The following is an 18,360-nucleotide window of genomic DNA, read 5'->3' as shown; positions in this document are numbered from 1 at the left end:
GAAACCTGAGGCGGCTGCAGCCTCTGAGGCGTCGAGTCTCCCTGGCTTTCCCTCCCGCCCTCAAGTAACTCCCTGCGCTTTTGTTCGCTTCGCCTTATGGTTCCCAGGTGCTGGAGACCCGCTTTTATCTTTAACGCTTCTTTTTTGCAATTAATTGAACGCACACCGGGACCTAGGGAGGCGGGGGGGGGGGAGAGAAAGACTTTTCACACACGCTTCCAAGCTCTTCTTCGCCCCAAATGCACGGAGCCGTCGGGGTTCGAAGCCAAGGTCCGGCGACCCACGTGACCCGGCTGAAGGCGAGCGCGAGGCGGGAGGATTTCGTCAGCCACGCGGGAGAAAGACAAGGGCGGAGGGGAGGGGGGAAACCTCGGCGGGGCGAAGGAAGCTCTCCTTATGGTCCGAGCGGCAGGCAGGAGGGGGCGTGGCGGGCGGGCCGAGGGGCGGCGCCTCAGCCGGCCCGGGGGCGGCGCCTGGGCTCTAGGTGAAGGTTAGATTTATATCAGAAGGCAGAAGAAGCTGGTCCTGCTCCGTCTCGGTGCGCTTTGGTTCCGCAGCCGCCGGTGACGAGAAGGCAGCGAGGAAGCAGCAGCAGCAGCCGAGGGTTTACCTGCCTTACCTACCTACTTACCTACCTACCTTGGCGATGGCAAAGGCGGTCAGCGTGGCGCGGCTGCTGTGCGCTTTGGTCTTTTGCTCGCAGGCGCTCTCGGCGGTGAGTAGGCAGCGCGGGAGGCGAGCTGGAGCGCCGCCTGGGCTCCCCGGCAGGGAGGCAGGGATGGTTGGCTCCACGTGGTCGGCGGAGAGAAAGCCCAGAGCTCCGGGGGGACTCGGGGGCACTTTCTTTTTCGCGGCTGCCCCGTCCTCCTCTCTTGGCTTGAACTGGAGGGAAACGCGGGACCCCCCCCGCCCCTTTTCCTTCCTCTGCCCCGCTGCGCTCCCGCGCCTGAAAAGCGGCTCCAGTTGGTGTCTTGGGAATGGTGGAAACCCCCAAGCGCCTTTTCCCTCCTTCCTTACACATCCCCCCCCCCCGCTTCCCGGTGCGCCCTCCCCTTTCAACAGGTTCTGGGGCGCAGAGCCCTCTCGAAAAGCCCTTTTCAAGAACAGCCTATTGTGTCGGCGGGGGGATTCCAGAGCCTGAAGGGTTTAATTCAAACCAGACCATGGAGGCTCATAACCTGATTGGAATTTTTCTCCCCTCCACCTCAAAGCGCCTCTCTCTCTCTCTGTGCCGCCCTGCTCCTTCTTTCCCCCTCCTTCTCCTCGTCCCTCTCCACCTCCCTGTTCTTAGCCGGATATTTGCCTTGCTCTGGGAAGCGGCCTGCCCGCTTTGCTCCCTGTTTTTTTTTGTGGTGGTGTTTTTTTTAACTCCGAAGGGCAGGTTGCAACTCGGCTACCTAAGCCAGGAGTTGGCACGCCTTGTCCCCCTTAAGGGCGGCTCTCCCGCTCTCCCCCTCCCCAAAATAGTTGTTCAATCATACTTTTCTTTTTTGGGTGTGCAGAAGTGCCGGGTTCTCATACAGGGGATCCAGCTGGAGAAGTAGCAAACAGGCACGGCGGGCTGTGCCGGTTCACACGTTACAAAGCTTCTCTGTGGGAGGTGACTCTGGAGGCGCTGATGTGCCATCATGGGTGGGGAAGTTGCGACATATGGTAATCCTACAGATGATGTGTGAAGGACTTGACTTTTTTCACATGGGAGGGGGGGGAGAGCAAGGATTTCTGGAACTAAGGCAGATGGGTGCAAATGCACTTTTGCTAATTCATGCCCCTGTGAGAACTGAAAAGATGAGGCTGCTTCTGGAGTAGGCAGGCTTCTTCCTACAAACTTGTGACGGCCTGGGGAAAAGAGCGTTGACAGAGCCACCACAATTACTTAGTCTTGCCAAGTAGATCTTGGGAGATGCTTTGCTGAGCAACTTTCCCGCATTTCCACAGCCATTTGACCTGAGCTACCATTGGCTTTGTTCCCAAGAGGTGTAGATGCCAAGGTTGCAGGATTGATCCCAGTATGGGAGGGGGTTGGACTAAAGGATCCTCAGGGGTCCCTTCCAACTGTACAATTTTACATTTGTCCCCGTGACTGATGGTGGGGTAAAGGAAGAGCTGCTCACATTCTTATTGAGATGCCTGGATCCTTAAGACGGATCTTGAATTTTGTTTCAAGGGTCCAAATAACAAGGGGCAGGGCTCTGGCTTTCAAAACGCCTGAAACAGCTGAACTGCTCAACACCCAGGCTTGAAGGCAGAACACTAATAGGTCTTCAAAGAGACTCTTTCTCTCTCCCCCCACCTTTTGCTTGCACAAGCAAGAATCTTCTCTTTTATGCTTAAATGGAGTAATTTTCCTCTTCCCCCTCCTTTCTAAGATGGTTTAATCAAATAGTTCAGGTACCAGCTGATAAAATGACACTTAAATCTAAATTGCAGACAGGATAGTTCTCAAGAACACTTCTTTTTCCTAGTGTTGGACAGGATTAAACTTAATAATTAACTTGGTCCCACTAGTTATAATCAAAAGAGGGCATAGGTGGTTGTTGGGTACCTGCAACTTTCTGCACTGACACCTCTCAGCAGATGTAATACTGTATGACTTTAGAATCTGTTGGCTTCTTTCCGTGCCTCATGTGACTTTAAAAATCTATTTCTATGGCTTGTGCAGTTAAAGCCTGAAACCTGGGTTTAAAAGCTTAAACGGACATCCCTATCTTCATAATACCTGTTGCCTGATGTTCCCTGTCATGTGCCACTTGGCACCCCCTTTGCCTATTTACATTGCACAGAGAATTGCATCATTAAAAAGTTTTAAAACGGCAGTATGTACTTCGAATTCAAGTTCCAGGCAATCATTCTGGATACTTGTACAGTTGCAGCAAAACTAAAGACAGAATTTTTTTTGCTGCTATACATTCGAAGCAAAATAATGAGTTGTCTGCTTTGAAAATTACAACCACAGAACATTAGTCTGTAAGTGAAAACAGACCGTATTCAAACTCTAGAACCTATAGTAAATCTCAATACTATCTTTTTTCCCCTCTGAGCACTGCACCAGCAGATGTCGCCACTGAATAAACAATGCCCGTCTTCTATCTGCCACTCCCATAGCGTCTACCTTAACAAATCTGGAAATTCACATGTTCGTACTTTTACAGCATGTCTGTGTCCCGTGCAAAATTTAATTTGTTTCACTTGTACAATCTTAAAATTGATCTGTACCATTACTCAACCAAGGCAGTACGTACTGTAAAAAGAGAGAGAGGGTTTGGTGTGTGTACTCTACTGACCTGCATGCAATAAAATAGAGCCAACGGTTGAGCACTGGTGGTGCAAATTTCCGTCTGAACATGACTCAGTGTAGGTGAGAGCACATTTTTGCTTCTGCCATGGGTGGTGGCAGTGGCAAGGAAAGTGCCTGTCTAGCAGGCCTTTTTTGATGTGGTGAATGGACTTTTAATTACCTAGCTAAGAAAGTGTTGCTTCGACAGTCTTGGAAGTCTGCTGCGTCAGTTTTGTGGGGTTCAGGCAGAATTAGGCATCGTCATGAGGAATCTGGAGCACTGTCTTTTCCATCTGTGCTGTGTCACTTTTGACTGAGGATATGAGCAAGCTGCTTGGAAAAGTGTGGTCAACCACCCTTGACCTGCATTCTTGTCATCTTAGAGCTAGCTGATAGAGATTGACTGTTTGGGTCTAGGTAAAGGTAAAGGGACCCCTGACCATTAGGTCCATTCGTGACAGACTCTGGGGTTGCGACGCTCATCTTGCTTTATTGGCCGAGGGAGCCGGCGTTTGTCCGCAGACAGCTTCCGGGTCATGTGGCCAGGATGACTAAGCCGCTTCTACCGAACCAGAGCAGCGCATGGAAACGCCGTTTACCTTCCCGCCGAAGTGGTACCTATTTATCTACTTGCACTTTGATGTGCTTTCGAACTGCTAGGTTGGCAGGAGCAGGGACTGAGCAACGGGAGCTCACCCCGTCACAGGGATTCGAACTGCCGACCTTCTGATCGGCAAGTCCTAGGCTCAGTGGTTTAACCCACAGCACCACCAGCGTTTGGGTCTAGAGGAATGCAGGAATGGTAGGGTAGAGTGGGTAGGGATAGTGGGTCTTTTCCTTGAGCTGTTCCTTACCCAGTGAGTTTCTCTTATCAGCTATCACACGTGTCACACACTTTGTGGTGGCAGTCCACCTTTGGGTATGCTTTGAGGAAACTGATTATCTTGGCCCATTTCAATTTAGTTTCTGACCTGGTCATGGCACTGCAACTGCCCTGGTTGATAATATTTGTTGGAACAGAGATGGAGGAGTGTGACCTCCCTCCTTGTTTGACCTTCTTGAATGGTACTGAGAGGTGGGTGAAGCTGCATTAAAGTGGTTCAGCTCCTGCCTTCAGGACTCTTTTGAGAAAGTAGTTATGGGGAGGCCTATTGTTCAGGGCAATCGGGATTGTCTTGTGGCATACTGCAGGGCTCCATGTTACCCTCTATGCTACATAACATGCCCACATGTTCCCCATGGGAGCCGGCATCAGATTTGCCATGTCAATCTATAGCTGGTTCATCAGCTTCGACTTCTTTTGAACTTCCTGCGAGATTATTGCAACAATGCTCTACATTGGTCGGCCCTTGAGGACGATGCAGAAACTTCAATTGTTTCCAAACACAGCAGCCAGTTAACTGACCACAATCCCATTTACAGCTCCTATAACCAGCTGCACTGGTTGGTTGCTACTTTGTTTCTGGGCCTAATTCAAGTGGTTTACATTGTTGAGAGCATAAATTCAATATGTTGACATTTAGAGCCTTAAATGACTTGTGTCCCAAATATCTGAAAAATCACCTTCCTACCTTGATGTTTTGACACCTGAGATAAATATATATATAAGATGCATTCTGTTGAAATCAGTTAAAACAGTTTGCAATGATGACGATGATGATGTGTTGTATCCCATTAGCCAGCTGTTGTTGAACTGCAAGTCCGGTCATCCCTGACTGTTTGCTATGCTGGCTGGGGCTGAAGGGAGTTGGAATCAAATATCATCTTGCAATGCATTATACATAGGACTACCTCTGAAAACTTCAGCAGAAACTTCAGCTGGTGGGAAATTCAGCAGTCAGGGAAATATGGTTTGAGCATATTACTGTACATTGATCCTGGCCCAACTGCACTGGCTGCCAATTAGTTTCTGGGCCCAATTCACAGTGCTGCTTTTGATCTGGAAAGCTCAGGAACCGCAGTAGCCCAAGGACCACCTCTCCCCATGTGAACTACGCAGACTTTGCAATCACCACCTGTGTGCTTCATGAGAGGTCCAGAAGGTGGCAACACGAGAAAGTGCAGTGGCTCCTTGTTTGTGCCATGCTGTCCCCGGGGAGGCCCACCTGGCACCTTCTTTAGACACCAGGCAAAAACGTTTCTCTTCAACCAGGCGTTCAGCTGGTTAACATTCTATGGCTTTTAAAATGTGTTGTGGGAGGGAGGTTATTGGTTTATGTTTCGTATTTTGCATTCTCATTTTGCATCTTTCTGTTGTGAACAACGCTGGGATCTTGGGATGACGGGCAGTATACAAATTTAATAAATTATAATTATAATAACAACACCTGGAAGGCAACAGGGTTGGTTGTGTTAATTGATCCCTCTGTTTGCCATCTTTGGCAGCTTGCATGAAATTTCTCTCTGCTGATCTGGCAGAGCAGAGTTCATTCACGCATGCAACTCATGACTCAGCGGAGCAGGCCATCATGATAAGAAGACACATATGTTAACTATCTCTAAGGCCCATTGGTGCCAGTACTATTTACTTCAAGTTAGAGGTAATAAATCTGAAGTCTTGCTGTGCATATTTGGGGACGGTGTCCCCAAACTGCTTCAAGGGTTAAACTCTTGGATTGTAGAATGCACATCTGGAACACGTTCATCTGTCGGAGCTCTGCTTATGTGTGCTGCACATGGCAAGTGAATAATTACTTAGCAACCTTTTAGCTAGACTTGACTCACTTACAAATCATCCCTACTGTAAGTCGTCTAGTTTCAACTCTGGTTAGGCTTTATACATGCTTTATCAAAGAGCAGGGTATGATTTGCTGAAAACTTATGGAGGCTCCTTGAATCTGATCCTACTTCTCACAGGAAGAGTCACGCCCACAGAAAGTTGACTTTCTCCTGCCTATACAAGTGGAGAGATACCTGGCAAAAGGTCTTGATAAAAGTACTGGAGGTTTAGTTGCTGCAAACACTTCAGACTCACTCAGTGTTGGGCAACAAACTTACCTCATTTATTTACTGAGGGAGATAATCCACCAGTCTCTTCTTCCTTGTATATTGTTTATATGTAAAATGGCATATCTTTAAAATATCTTTAAAATACAGTAAGTATGCCAGGATTTTGGGCTCTGAATGATCTTTCCTGGGATCTCTCTCTCTCTCCCTCTCTCTCTCTCTCTCTCTCTTTTATATTTGCATTTAAACATTCCCACACTAAAATCCTTACTTGCTGCCAAGCAAGTCTATTGATTTCTCCAGTGAAGTTCCTTTCCTGTAGAGTGACCTTGTTAAGAGTTGGGTTGTTAAAAAAATAAAATGGGAATTGGCTGTGATTCTTTCCCCCCAATTTTGCCTGCATTCTGAGCTTTGTGGTGGTTTGAGTAAAGGTGAATTTAATCAGCAGAGGACCTTAGTAAGGAAAGGTGATATTTTTCTATTGGCACCATTACCTGGGTATTGGGTGTGGAGGAGGCTTCTATAGACTTTGATCCATCTTTTCTACCCTTATGTAGGCCTATATAGCCTTTCCTCCTATTTCACTTTAAAACATAATTTCAACTGTAGTGGTGACTCGACATTTTATAGCTACCCAACTACAGTGGACACTCAGGTTGCGAACGTGATACGTGTGGGATGCACATTCGCAACCCGCAGCAGCGCGTCTTTGCACACGTGGGTTGCGATTCGGCACTTATGCGCAAAGCGCGATTTAGCGCTTCTGCGCATGCAGGACTGCTGAAACCCGGAAGTAACCCGTTCTGGTACTTCCGGGTTTCGGCAGTCTGTAACCCGAAAAAACGTAACCTTGAAGCGTCTGTAACCCGAGGTATGACTGTATATACAGACTGAGTAGTCTACTGTTGTTTGAAGCTGAAAGACTCCTTACTGCTGCAACCTTAATGATTCTTCTCATCTGAAATGGTTAGATCTGTTTTACCTGGAGGTCAACCAAGAAATCCAGTATAGTATTGCTTCCTTATGGACAGAAGAGACAAAGCAGTAAAGCTCTACCATTTTGGTAGAGAAGGAAAGTGTCCTGGTGCTCTCCAGATGCAGAACAACAGCTTCTACTATTCCTGACTAGGGTGGATTTGATTTAAATCACTAGTCAGAAAGACTTGATTTAATTTAATTAATTTATTTTTTTACAGAAAGACAAAGGTTTCATTTTTGGAATAATAAATTTTCAGAGTAGTTTTTACAGTTATATCAAAAAAATACTGATTTGGTTATACATAGATAATTTTGAAATTATTGTGAGGTTCAATAAGTTAACTGTTTATATTTGGACAACTTTTCTGCTGTACTTTATTGGAAGGAGAAAAATAATCATTTCCTTAATAACAATTTCAACAATTTAACTAAAACAATAACATTATAGCACATGTATCCATGTTTGTTAACTGATGTGGTTAAATGATTTTAAAAAACAAAACATTAGATTGAGTTTTAGCACACATGAAAAACTTAAAACAAATCCTTATTACTTTGGATTATAATGTAACTTAAATAGAAAATGATCTTTAGGAAGATTTTTCCTCCAGAAGCATTTTATTTTAAAAATCTGATTTAAACTAAAAAAAGCACTGATTTTTTTAAATTTTGTTTTAAAAAATCATTGATTTTAATCCACCCTGTTCCTGTCTGAGGCTGATGGCAATGGTAGCCCAAAACTTATGGATCTTGCCACATTTCAGAAGGCTTGTCTAGAGGAACTGGATGAGCTCTTAACACTTCCATTGCTTTAAAATAATGGGGCTAGCTAGTTTCAAGCAGCAGCAGGTGAATTTCACTTGATTTTAAAAGTAGTTGTTGTGCTCTAAAATCCAACTAGAAAATTTCAGCAAGCAATCATAGCCAGAAGCTCTCAAGACTTTACCTTAGCCTCTTGAGATTTCAGGGGGTCGGCATTTTTCTGGGAAATGCTAGCTCTGAATGGGCAGAGAATTTATGGAGAGACATTCAGTCTCCCCTCCATCCACTCACTGAAATGGTTCAGCCCAGTGTCGGCTGCATCATGTACAGCTGCTGACTCTGAGTTGCGTCTTACTTGGGAAGTTCTTAGGAGCTCTGAGGGTAGAGAGAGATCTCTGGCATCCAAGCACTCAGTAATGACTCCTGTCTGAATAGCTTTCATCCAACATGAAACTCTTTGTCCACTTATAATTGTTGCCAGTAACATTTGCACCCGGAGGACAAATGTTGCATCTAGAGGACAAAGCTGTGGTTGCTCAGTTTGCTGCTTCGTTTGGAAGATGGATACGAACGAACAGAAAGGCAACTGAGAAGAGCTTGCATAGCATAGCATTGCTCTGCTGCCACCTCTCCAGTCTGAGGACTGGTGCTGAGAAATGACTGTGGGTGAATATTTTATAGGCACCTTTTCATTTCTGAGACTTTTCATTCTGACATTTAACTCATTGTTTATGTTAGGGAGGTTGCCACTTGTCACCATTGGCCACCACAACTCTGATTGCAGTGCGTATAAATTATGAATCAATGGCCTCTCCTTGGAAGGATGTGTCAAATCCATATTGGGGGGGAAAGAAAACTGAACGCTTGAACCCTTGACCCTGGCTGCACAGTTCTGTATCTGTAACTGATAACTTGCTTGCTGGCCTTACTCAACTTTAGTTTCTTTTAAATATTGCATCAAAGTACGTATAATCTGTGGGTGCACATGTGAAATTGAGTTGAATAATAATAATATAATAATGATTTATTCTTTATATCCCACACATCTGGCTGAGTTTCCCCAGCCACTCTGGGCAGCTCCCAATTGAGTGTTAAAAACAATACAGCATTAAATATTAAAAACTTCCCTAAACAGGGCTGCCTTCAGATGTCTTTTAAAAATAGGATAGCTGCTTATTTCCATGCCATCTGATGGGAGGGCGTTCCACAGGGCAGGTGCCACTACCAACAAGGTCCTCTGTCTGGTTCCCTGTAATCTCACTTGGGAACCGCCAGAAGGCCCTCAGCGCTGGATCTCAGTGTCCGGGCTGAACGATGGGGGTGGAGACGCTCCTTCATGTATACAGGACTGAGGCCGTTTGATTGAAGCCAGTATGAGTTACCTTTGATTTAAGGGAGATCACTGCATAATAAACAGGACTTCTGAAAATCTGCATGAATGTAATAGTGCATTGGAGAACATACTGCAAGGCTTGTCCACCAGCTTCAGTGGGATATTAAAGGTATCTCTGTTAAACAGTACTCCAGTCCACAGTATTTCAGAAGCAGCTGGGGGAGAACTTAAAACACCCCAGCAACTTCTGTTTCTTTCTTTTTTCTTTTTAAAGGTTCCTGTGTGGAATGTGGGTTCGATAAATGACCAGATTAGCTATTCCCCTGTCTTCATGCCCCCTCAAAATTACCCCAATTCTCTACACTCTCAAGAAATGAACTCTTCCTTAATTCTTCCAACCTTCCTCCTTATTTTGCCACAGTGCAATTGCAAACTTATAACAGCATAAAACCTTTTTAGCGGTTGTAGAAATGGCAGTGGGTTTGCACTTCTGCAACTTTCATGCTCGTTTAAAGGTTAATTTCCCAAGGGTTACAGACTGAGCCTAACTCGGTCAACAGTTAATTAGAGAAGAGATAGAAGCTGCTTAACTTAATTGGGAAAATAGTAGTTTAGGGAGTTCTGCACACTTGACATAATTCTGAACCTTCATATTTGCACCTGTCAGTGTATTATATTGTATTTGTGTGGTTAGCAGCATGCCTGGCTGATTAAATGGTAGCATACTCATGCTGTTGTGTAGCCCAGGGTTTCTCAAACTTGCATCATTTTTGGACTACAACTCCTACCATCCTGAACTAGCAGGACCAGTGGTCAGGGATGATGGGAACTGTAGTCCCAAAACAGCTGGAGACCCCAGTTTGGGAAACCCTGGCATCTTAAAGACTAGCTGATTGTATTACGGCATAAAAGCTTTGTGAACTAGAGTCTGCTTCATCAGATGTGCATGTGTGAAGTGTCATCTTCAGTTGCAGGCATACAACTGTAAGGGATGAGGGGAGATTTAAGTTGTAAGCAGTAGGACCAGAGGGAGCTGGAAGGCATGAAGTACAGATAATGATAATTCAATCAGAACTAGAATGTGTTCCTGGAAAATAAGGTCAGTGTCCTTTTGCGACAGCAGTGGCTAACTAGCAAATCAGTCAGCTTGGGATTGTCTGTGGTGGGAGGTGAAACAGTTGCCTTTATACAGACTCAAATAAATACAATTCAACTTTGCAATTTTGTGCTGGTATTTCCCTTTGAAATAAGTTACTTTGTTCAGCTATGGTCCCCCTTAAGATCAGTAGCAGAAATTCTTTCCTAGTCTATGATACATTATTTCTGATGTCAGATCTGTGTTCATGGATTCTTTTGTATAGAGACTATCCTCTTGTCCTGTGTAGAACACACAAGGACACTATAACCTAAACAGAAGCTGTCAAGAGTTGGTGAAAGGAACAGTTCAATTGATGAATGCACACTTTTTAATTTAATGATTCTCTTAATAATCTCACTGTCTGCCTGGCAAGCAGGCCCAAATTTTCTGAAGCGTGTGTGGTCTTGCATAGCATAACCCAAGTGCCTCAGAACGATAGGTAAAGGGTTACTTGGAGCTTGAAACACAAACTCCAGCATGTACTTGGTGTCTTCCAGCCAACAAAATGGCATCCTAAAATAATTACATCTCTTCATATGACAGTGTGGTAGAAACGTACCAATCTAACAAAGGAAGAGATGGTGCTAGCTTTTGTGTTCCCCTGTAAAGTTGTGTAATTTGTGGATTGGATTAGCCTTTCTGTTACCTTGAGACTGTGCAAGACTAAAGCTCTTGAGAAATCTCAGTATGGTAAGCAGAATTGCCACAGCTTCCTGAGCTCCAGGAATGGGAGTTTCCTGTGCTGTGTAGATGACCTTCAATGCAGGCCTGTCTTAAGGTACAAAATGTTTTTAGTAGTCTCACAAGGAGCCTGACTTAAGTAGTTGGAGTCACTGTGCTCCATGTTCTCCAAACATACCTCATAGTTGAAAGCAAATGTTGCATGCTGTTGGCTAGGAATGAAGTTTAGCTCAGATTTGCACCTAGGGTGAACCGGTTGCAAAACTTTGATCACCCAAACTTTATTTTCTCAAATGCTCAAAATTTTGGAAATCCAGCAGTGTATCTAAACTTGTTATCTCCTGGGATTTATTGCAGCCTGGATGTTGTTCCATGTTTATGCATTTGTTTGCATTTTGTTTTTCCATCTTACAAGCCACCCTGGGGATGCTGACTTGTGCCAAAGGCTTTTATTAAAACAGTTTGATGGTTTGGTAACATGGGAAGAGAAAGGCCGCTGTCAATTACAGTCGAAGCTAACTAACTTCCTGGTTCAAACGTGGTGGCTATATGAATCATGGCTTAGCTAATCCTGCTCCCTGTCCATTTTTAATACGTAGGGAGGAGAAGAAAGCAACTCTGCCTGAATGCTTATGAATCTTCTAACTGCCTTTATAGTCCCATATAGATGAAGAGTCTGTCCAAAATACTGTGTGCAGCTAACACCAATGCATTCTGCTTAGAAGAAGAAGAGGAGTTTGGATTTGATATCCCGCTTTATCACTACCCTAAGGAGTCTCAAAGTGGCTAACATTCTCCTTTCCCTTCTTCCCCCACAACAAACACTCTGTGGTGTGAGTGGGGCTGAGAGACTTCAAAAAAGTGTGGCTAGCCCAAGGTCACTCAGCAGCTGCATGTGGAGGAACGGAGATGCGAACCTGGTTCACCAGATTACGAGTCTACCGCTCTTAACCACACCACACTGGCTCTCATTATATGTTTTGATGGAGTGAACTCCTACGTGGACTTGCACCTACATAGTCTTCCATTAAAAAGTGTGATCTCCACCTGTTGTTCGTCAAAACAGGAAAGCAAAAAGAAAAAGGATTAGGGGCATGGTTTCTCTCCCCCCCCCACCCTTTTTCAGGAAACAATGTTTGATAGCTTCTAATGGATGGAGTCTGATTAGTGAAAACTACAGAAAGCACAAGAGCGGCGACTTCTGAAACCACCTCTTTTTTGCTTGTTGTGACTGAGCACAATGCCAATGCAGTTCTTATTTTCTTATAAGGAGGGGAAATACTTGGGAATATTGTGTGAACAGTCGAGAAGTAAAGCATATACTTCTGATTACCCTAGTCTAGACACTTCCATTGGTATTTGCCTTTGTGTGATGAGGTAGTGTGACTCTTTAGAATATTGCACAGCCAAAGCATATAGACTGAGACATAAAATTGGGGGAGGGCACTCAAATGCAATCAATAAAGCTTCACGGAGCATCCTTTATCATTCTTCCTTAGTAATATGAAGTGCTTACAGGAGCAAAAAATAAATTAGTAGTTGTCTTTAAAATTTGATATGGGGTACCTGAGAATTTGTCAGGGTTCAAGTCTTGCAAACAAAACATTGGTTATGAAAGCACCATTTTAGTCCAAAGTTTAGGCTACTGTACTGAGCAAACTAATAATACCAGTTTCTACCAATAACCGAAAATCAGCTCTAGGCTGCAACACTCCCACAGTTGGAACTGCCAGGCATTGTGGGAGTTCAGCTGATCTAGTTTGGCATGATATTATGCCTAAGGTGCTATTGGATGATCTAAACATTGTCTAGCAGGCAGTGCTTGTTCTTTTCTGATCTAAGGCCTGTTTAGACTCGATGGTGAAGCACCTTCTGGCTTCTAGGAACCTTTTGGCTAACTTGGCATAGAGGCTTTCAACACATTTGATGGAAAATGATTGATAAGAGGCCCTGCAGTCTACAAATTCATCTGACAAAGCAGACTAATCTATGAGCGTTGTAGCTGCAAGAGAGGAGTCTAAGGTGACACACATCAATTCCTTGTTATTGGAAAGTTCTCCTGCACAGTATAAAACTCTTGATGCCATTACAAGTTCTGGACATGTACGGTATGAGAATGGGGAAGCTACTGGATTAGATATCAAAAAGTGCAGCTCTCCCATGCCATCTTAACTGTTGTGAAATGATAAGGGAGCTCTCAAGAGGACCTTGCACATTTACCAAGTTGGACTTGAAGGGTCCTTATAGTTTTTCTATGAAGAGCCTCGCAGCCAGCTTTTTTCATTGGTTTTCTTCCCTGGAGGAACAAAGGTGGGTGGGATTTCCAGCAAAGTGGGGAGGACTCATTGCTCAAAGATGGATGACAGTGCAATCCTGTACATGTCCTCTTGGAAGTAAGTGTCCCTGAATTCCATGGAACTTGCTCCCAGGTAAGTTATGCACAGATTTGCAGACCAACCCCCCCCCCCAAAAAAAAATTCCTTTCTTACCCTACAGCTCTTGCCATCTCAAGTTTAACATGGTTTTTGTTATTATTTAATGTCTGGGTATTTTGCTAATATCGCACCTTGTGAAATGTGAATGCAACAATATATACTGTTGAAAGGCAGGAGTAAGCTTTGCTGAAAAGGGCAGCATAGTGTTCTAGAGGGAGGTGAGCTATTAAGTTTTGCAACACAGCTTCAAAGACTGTTGGCTCCATAAGGGTAATGGGATATATGGTGGCTAACAGGATAGAAGAGTCTCCTAACTGGTTTCCACAGGTGAGAGTGCATGACCTATTGTTTGCCTGAAAATACAGATATTGACCATAGATATCTGTAATACATGGAGGTTGCATTATAACAAAAGCGTGGTGGTGGGGGAAACAGCACTGAAAACTTGCCTTTTGTAGATTGCCTCAAGTGATTTGTAGGCTGACACATATTCCTGCTCAAAACGCCATGCATGCTCCAGAAGTAAATTCCATTGAACTCCATGGTATTTTCTTACGAATAAACAAGCATGCATAGGGTTGCCCTGTTAAGGGAATGGAAATGATGGGGAGTGAAACTTCACATGCACATTCGTTCCCGACTTTTGTAGTATTTTAGATTTACTTGGTCTGTGGTTATTCCCCCCCCCTTTAAAAACCGCTATCTGAATAGATTCCCCATGTGATGGCAGAAATTTCAGTAATATCACAGAGAAAAGAACCTAGTTTGCAATTTCATACCAAACACTGGGCCAAACTAGTGATGATATAAGAGTTCTTATCATCTGTCATGATTTTTTAACAGCTGCAGATTCCCTCCCCCCAAACTGGAACTGTGAGGAGAGTTTCAACCTCCCACATCTGTTTTCCAATGGGGACAATTTTAAGCCAGGAAAACATGATGGGTGAATTATTAACACTCAACACACACTGCCCCATCCTTACATATTAATTTAATGACATACAGTGCTAACTGCAGATACTTCATATCACAAGTATTTATATTTGGAAAAACCCACCATCAAATTAGACAACAGAAACAAGTATATTTACCAATGTGTTGCTTGGGTAAAATGGATGTCTTTTAAAAATGAAATAAATCATGCTCCATAGTTGCATGAAGGCTGCATTTTATGGGTAACCTAGAAGAGGACGTGGGATTATAGTTAAGGATATTTGAGATTTAGATTCAAGTCCCTATTGACCAACAGCAGAGAGTATTGAATGTTATTTCAAGTTTGTCTCCTTTAGTATTTTGTCAGTTCCTGCAATTGTAGCTGCCTCAATGCCAAGTTTGGCCTCTTATGTTTTGGTTGCATCTGAAATTCCCAATTCTCAACCCCACCCTTCAATTGAGAAGCTTAGAGGCACAATGAATGTTGTACTCTTCTCTGCACTAAATTGAGGGCTTTACTCAATGAACTGTGGCTTAAAATGGCATGCTGAGGCATGACTAAATACACAATAGTCCTTCACAATGGAACTCATTTTTTATATACCTTAAGTCTATCAAAATGTCTTTTGACTCAAGGTTAAAACTAATTCGAGAGAAAATTGGCCTACATACTCAATCAGCACCCTGTTTAATTAAATTCAGGAGGGGCGTGTGAGTGAGTAGATGAGAATCTGTTTCAGACAGCCAGTCTGCAAGTGTCCAAAAAGTAATAAAAGTTTACCCTGGCAACATTTTGTATACTACCTGCTTCTTGCTGGGACTAACTGATTAGAATACCACAAGGGGGAAAAATTACCCGAGCTCTCAGAACAAGCATTGATGCCAAGCATGAAACCTATGCATGCAGCATGCTGAAGGCACCATCAGTGATACAAGGCAATGTCTTGTATATCATCTGAATCACTCCTCTAGCATTTGAGTAACATTGCAGTTTGAAAGCTAAGTTGCATGCTAGACACTGAAATCTAAACCAGCCAGAAGCTCCAGACATGTTTGTAGACTGGATAAAAGCAAGATGGTATCTTACTGAGGGTGGGCCTAAGGAGTAGCTTCTTATTTTGATGAGCTTCCCTAGGACCCTTGTATTGCAAGGCTTTGTACCCCAATCCTATGCACTGTGCATGGTTAAAACTGGAATTTACTGCCATAATTGTATGACTGTAAGGTAAAGGTAAAGAGACCATTAGGTCCAGTCATGACCGAATCTGGGGTTGCAGCACTCATCTCACTTTATTGGCCGAGGGAGTACAGCTTCCGAGGCATGTGGCCAGCATGACTAAGCTGCTTCTGGCGAACCAGAGCAGTGCACAGAAATGCCATTTACCTTCCTGCCAGAGCGGTACCTATTTATCTACTTGCACTTTGACGTGCTTTTGAACTGCTAGGTTGACAGGAGCAGGGAGCGAGCAACGGGAGCTCACCCCGTCACGGGGATTTGAACTGCCGGCCTTCTGATCGGCAAGTCGTAGGCTTAGTGGTTTAACCCACATAATAATAATAATAATAATAATAATAATAATAATAATAATAATAATAATTTATTATTTATACCCCGCCCATCTGGCTGGGCCTTCCCAGCCACTCTGGGCGGCTTCCATAAAAACCAAAAATACAATAAAATATCACACGTTAAAAACTTCCCTGAACAGGGCTGCCTTAAGATGTCTCCTGAATATCAGGTAGTTGTTTATCGCTTTGACATCTACTGGAAGGGCGTTCCACAGGGCGGGCGCCACTACCGAGAAGGCCCTCTGCCTGGTTCCCTGTAGCTTTGCTTCTCGCAATGAGGGAACCGCCAGAAGGCCCTCGGCGCTGGACCTCAGCGTCCGGGCAGAATGATGGGGGTGGAGACGCTCCTTCAGGTATACTGGACCGAGGCCATTTAGGGCTTTAAAGGTCAGCACCAACACTTTGAATTGCGCCATCCGCGTCCCTTTGACTGTAAAAGGGGGTTAAACATGTTCATGGAGGATGAGGTTATATTCTTTCTGCCTCCAGTGTCAGAGGCAGCATGCCTCTGAATACCAGTTCCTGGGAATAACAAGTGAGGAAAAATGGTGCTGTGTATAGACATAGGACCTAGGTTGGGGTCTTCCTATTCAGGTACCTGTTTGGCCACTGTGAGAATAGGATGCTGGACTTGATGGGTCTTTGGCAAGACTCTTCTTATGTTCCTCACTGTGCTAGCAAATATGACCCAAACCTCTTCTCTCTGGTTCTCTTATAACCAGTTCAGATGCCATTAGCATATATGTGAAGTTAGGATTTTTATTTTTGCATCCCAATGTATATCGCTTCACACTTGCTTACACTGAACAGTGTTTGCTGTTTTTATTTCCCAATTCATCCAGTTTGGAGAGTTTCTTTTGCAACTGCTTTACTTCTGTGCAGTTGGCCAGATTCTACATAAACTCACATGCTCCCTTGCTATCCTCTATCTAGGCAATCAAAAATAATGTCTAAGAGTTATGGACACATTCGAGCCAAAAAAAACAAAGTGCTTAAGTGTGTGAAGCAAGGCAAGTGAGGAATCTGGCCTGGAGAGAGACTCAAGGGTCAGACAGAGGCCCGGAGGGCTTAATTGAGGCCCAGGGGTAATTAAAAGGGATCCCAAATCCAGATCCTTGGGGGGCTCCAATTTCTCCATCCCTCCATTTTGGGAACTGTCAGCTTTTTCCTGTTTCTTAACCTGGTCCATAAGATCACCTGCCCTATCTATCTTCCCATGACTGCTAAGCTCACTAAGGAGTCAGAAGCTTGTTGAAAATTCAAGCACACAAACGAAATAAAATCAGAAATCAAATTCAAGCAAAAAGGCAGCAGAAGAATTAGGAATTCCAGTGTGAGAGTTGTCTAATGCCTGGCCAAATGTTCTCTTCGTGCCCCAAAACCTGGAATGGTGCAGTAGAAAACTCCTAGTAAGGGAATTCCATAGACAAGGTGCCACGACTGAAAAAGGTTGTTCTGGTTGCCACCCGCATTACTTCTGATGGCAGGGGACTTGGAGAGTCTCCAGAATATAATCTTAATGCACAGGTAGAATTGTCCAAGAGGAGGAGGGTTTTTAGTATCCAGGCCACATACAGATGTGCTCAGCTTATCCATTGTTTTGCCGGTCAGATCTGTTTCTACCATAAGCATGATGGTGCCACATCAAGCTTGCAGAAGGTGGCTCCTTGTGAAATTGTTAGTTCCGGAGCCTTAGTTGTAAGCCTTGGAGGTTGCTTGTGGAATACAGCAGCAGAAGGTCCTTTGCCTACGTAAACAGGTCCCTGGACTGCTCAGTGCCATGCAGCTGGCTTTGTTGTGCTCAGATCAGAGATAACCTTCACAGCTCAGCAGGCCTCACAGAGCTGAAAGATAAGAGCATGTGGGTGTGTTTGTGTCTTCATCTGTGAGGTCTGATGGGAAAGACATCTGTATATGCTTTGTTAAGTAGAAAGGAATCAGCCGTCACCTCTGCTGGGAGGAGTCTTAAGTAAAAAAATAATAGGTTAGCTTGATGGGCTTAATGTGCTTTTCCAACCACAGGGGATAAGTGCAGCATGCGATCACCCTTTCAGCTCTGTCATAAAATTTGCTGCAAACCCTTAGCCAGTTTCGGTGTCTTTTTGCTTCAGCCCTTGCTTTCTAAAAGTTGAATTAATGCTAGCCTAATCACCTCTGGGGTGGTGAAAGGGATTACTTATGTAATAAGTGGAGATGGCTGAGTGTTCACATACTACTTTTTGTAAGATTATGCCCCTAGTGATGTCTCTGTCATCCTTTTACTCTAATTGAGTTTGTGTTAACTATCGGCCTTGATCCTCAGGTCACT

General features: G+C 44.2%; 1 protein-coding gene across 1 annotated transcript in view; it reads left to right on the top strand.

Moving 5' to 3' along the window:
* Nucleotides 1–415: 415 nt before the first annotated feature.
* The window catches only part of SDC1 (syndecan 1), a 33,302-nt gene continuing 15,357 nt past the window's right edge, over nucleotides 416–18,360 (top strand). Inside the window, exon 1 of the mRNA XM_083495711.1 lies at nucleotides 416–715. Within this exon, the coding sequence (XP_083351837.1) occupies nucleotides 647–715 (69 nt within the window). The 5' untranslated portion in view covers nucleotides 416–646. The remainder of the gene's footprint in view (nucleotides 716–18,360) is intronic.

This window comes from Podarcis liolepis (assembly GCF_965112155.1).
Source record: "Podarcis liolepis genome assembly, chromosome: 3".
In the NCBI taxonomy this organism is placed as follows: Eukaryota; Metazoa; Chordata; class Lepidosauria; order Squamata; family Lacertidae; genus Podarcis; species Podarcis liolepis.
Note: the sequence above shows the minus strand (reverse complement) of the source record. Positions and strands in the feature narration are given on the sequence as shown.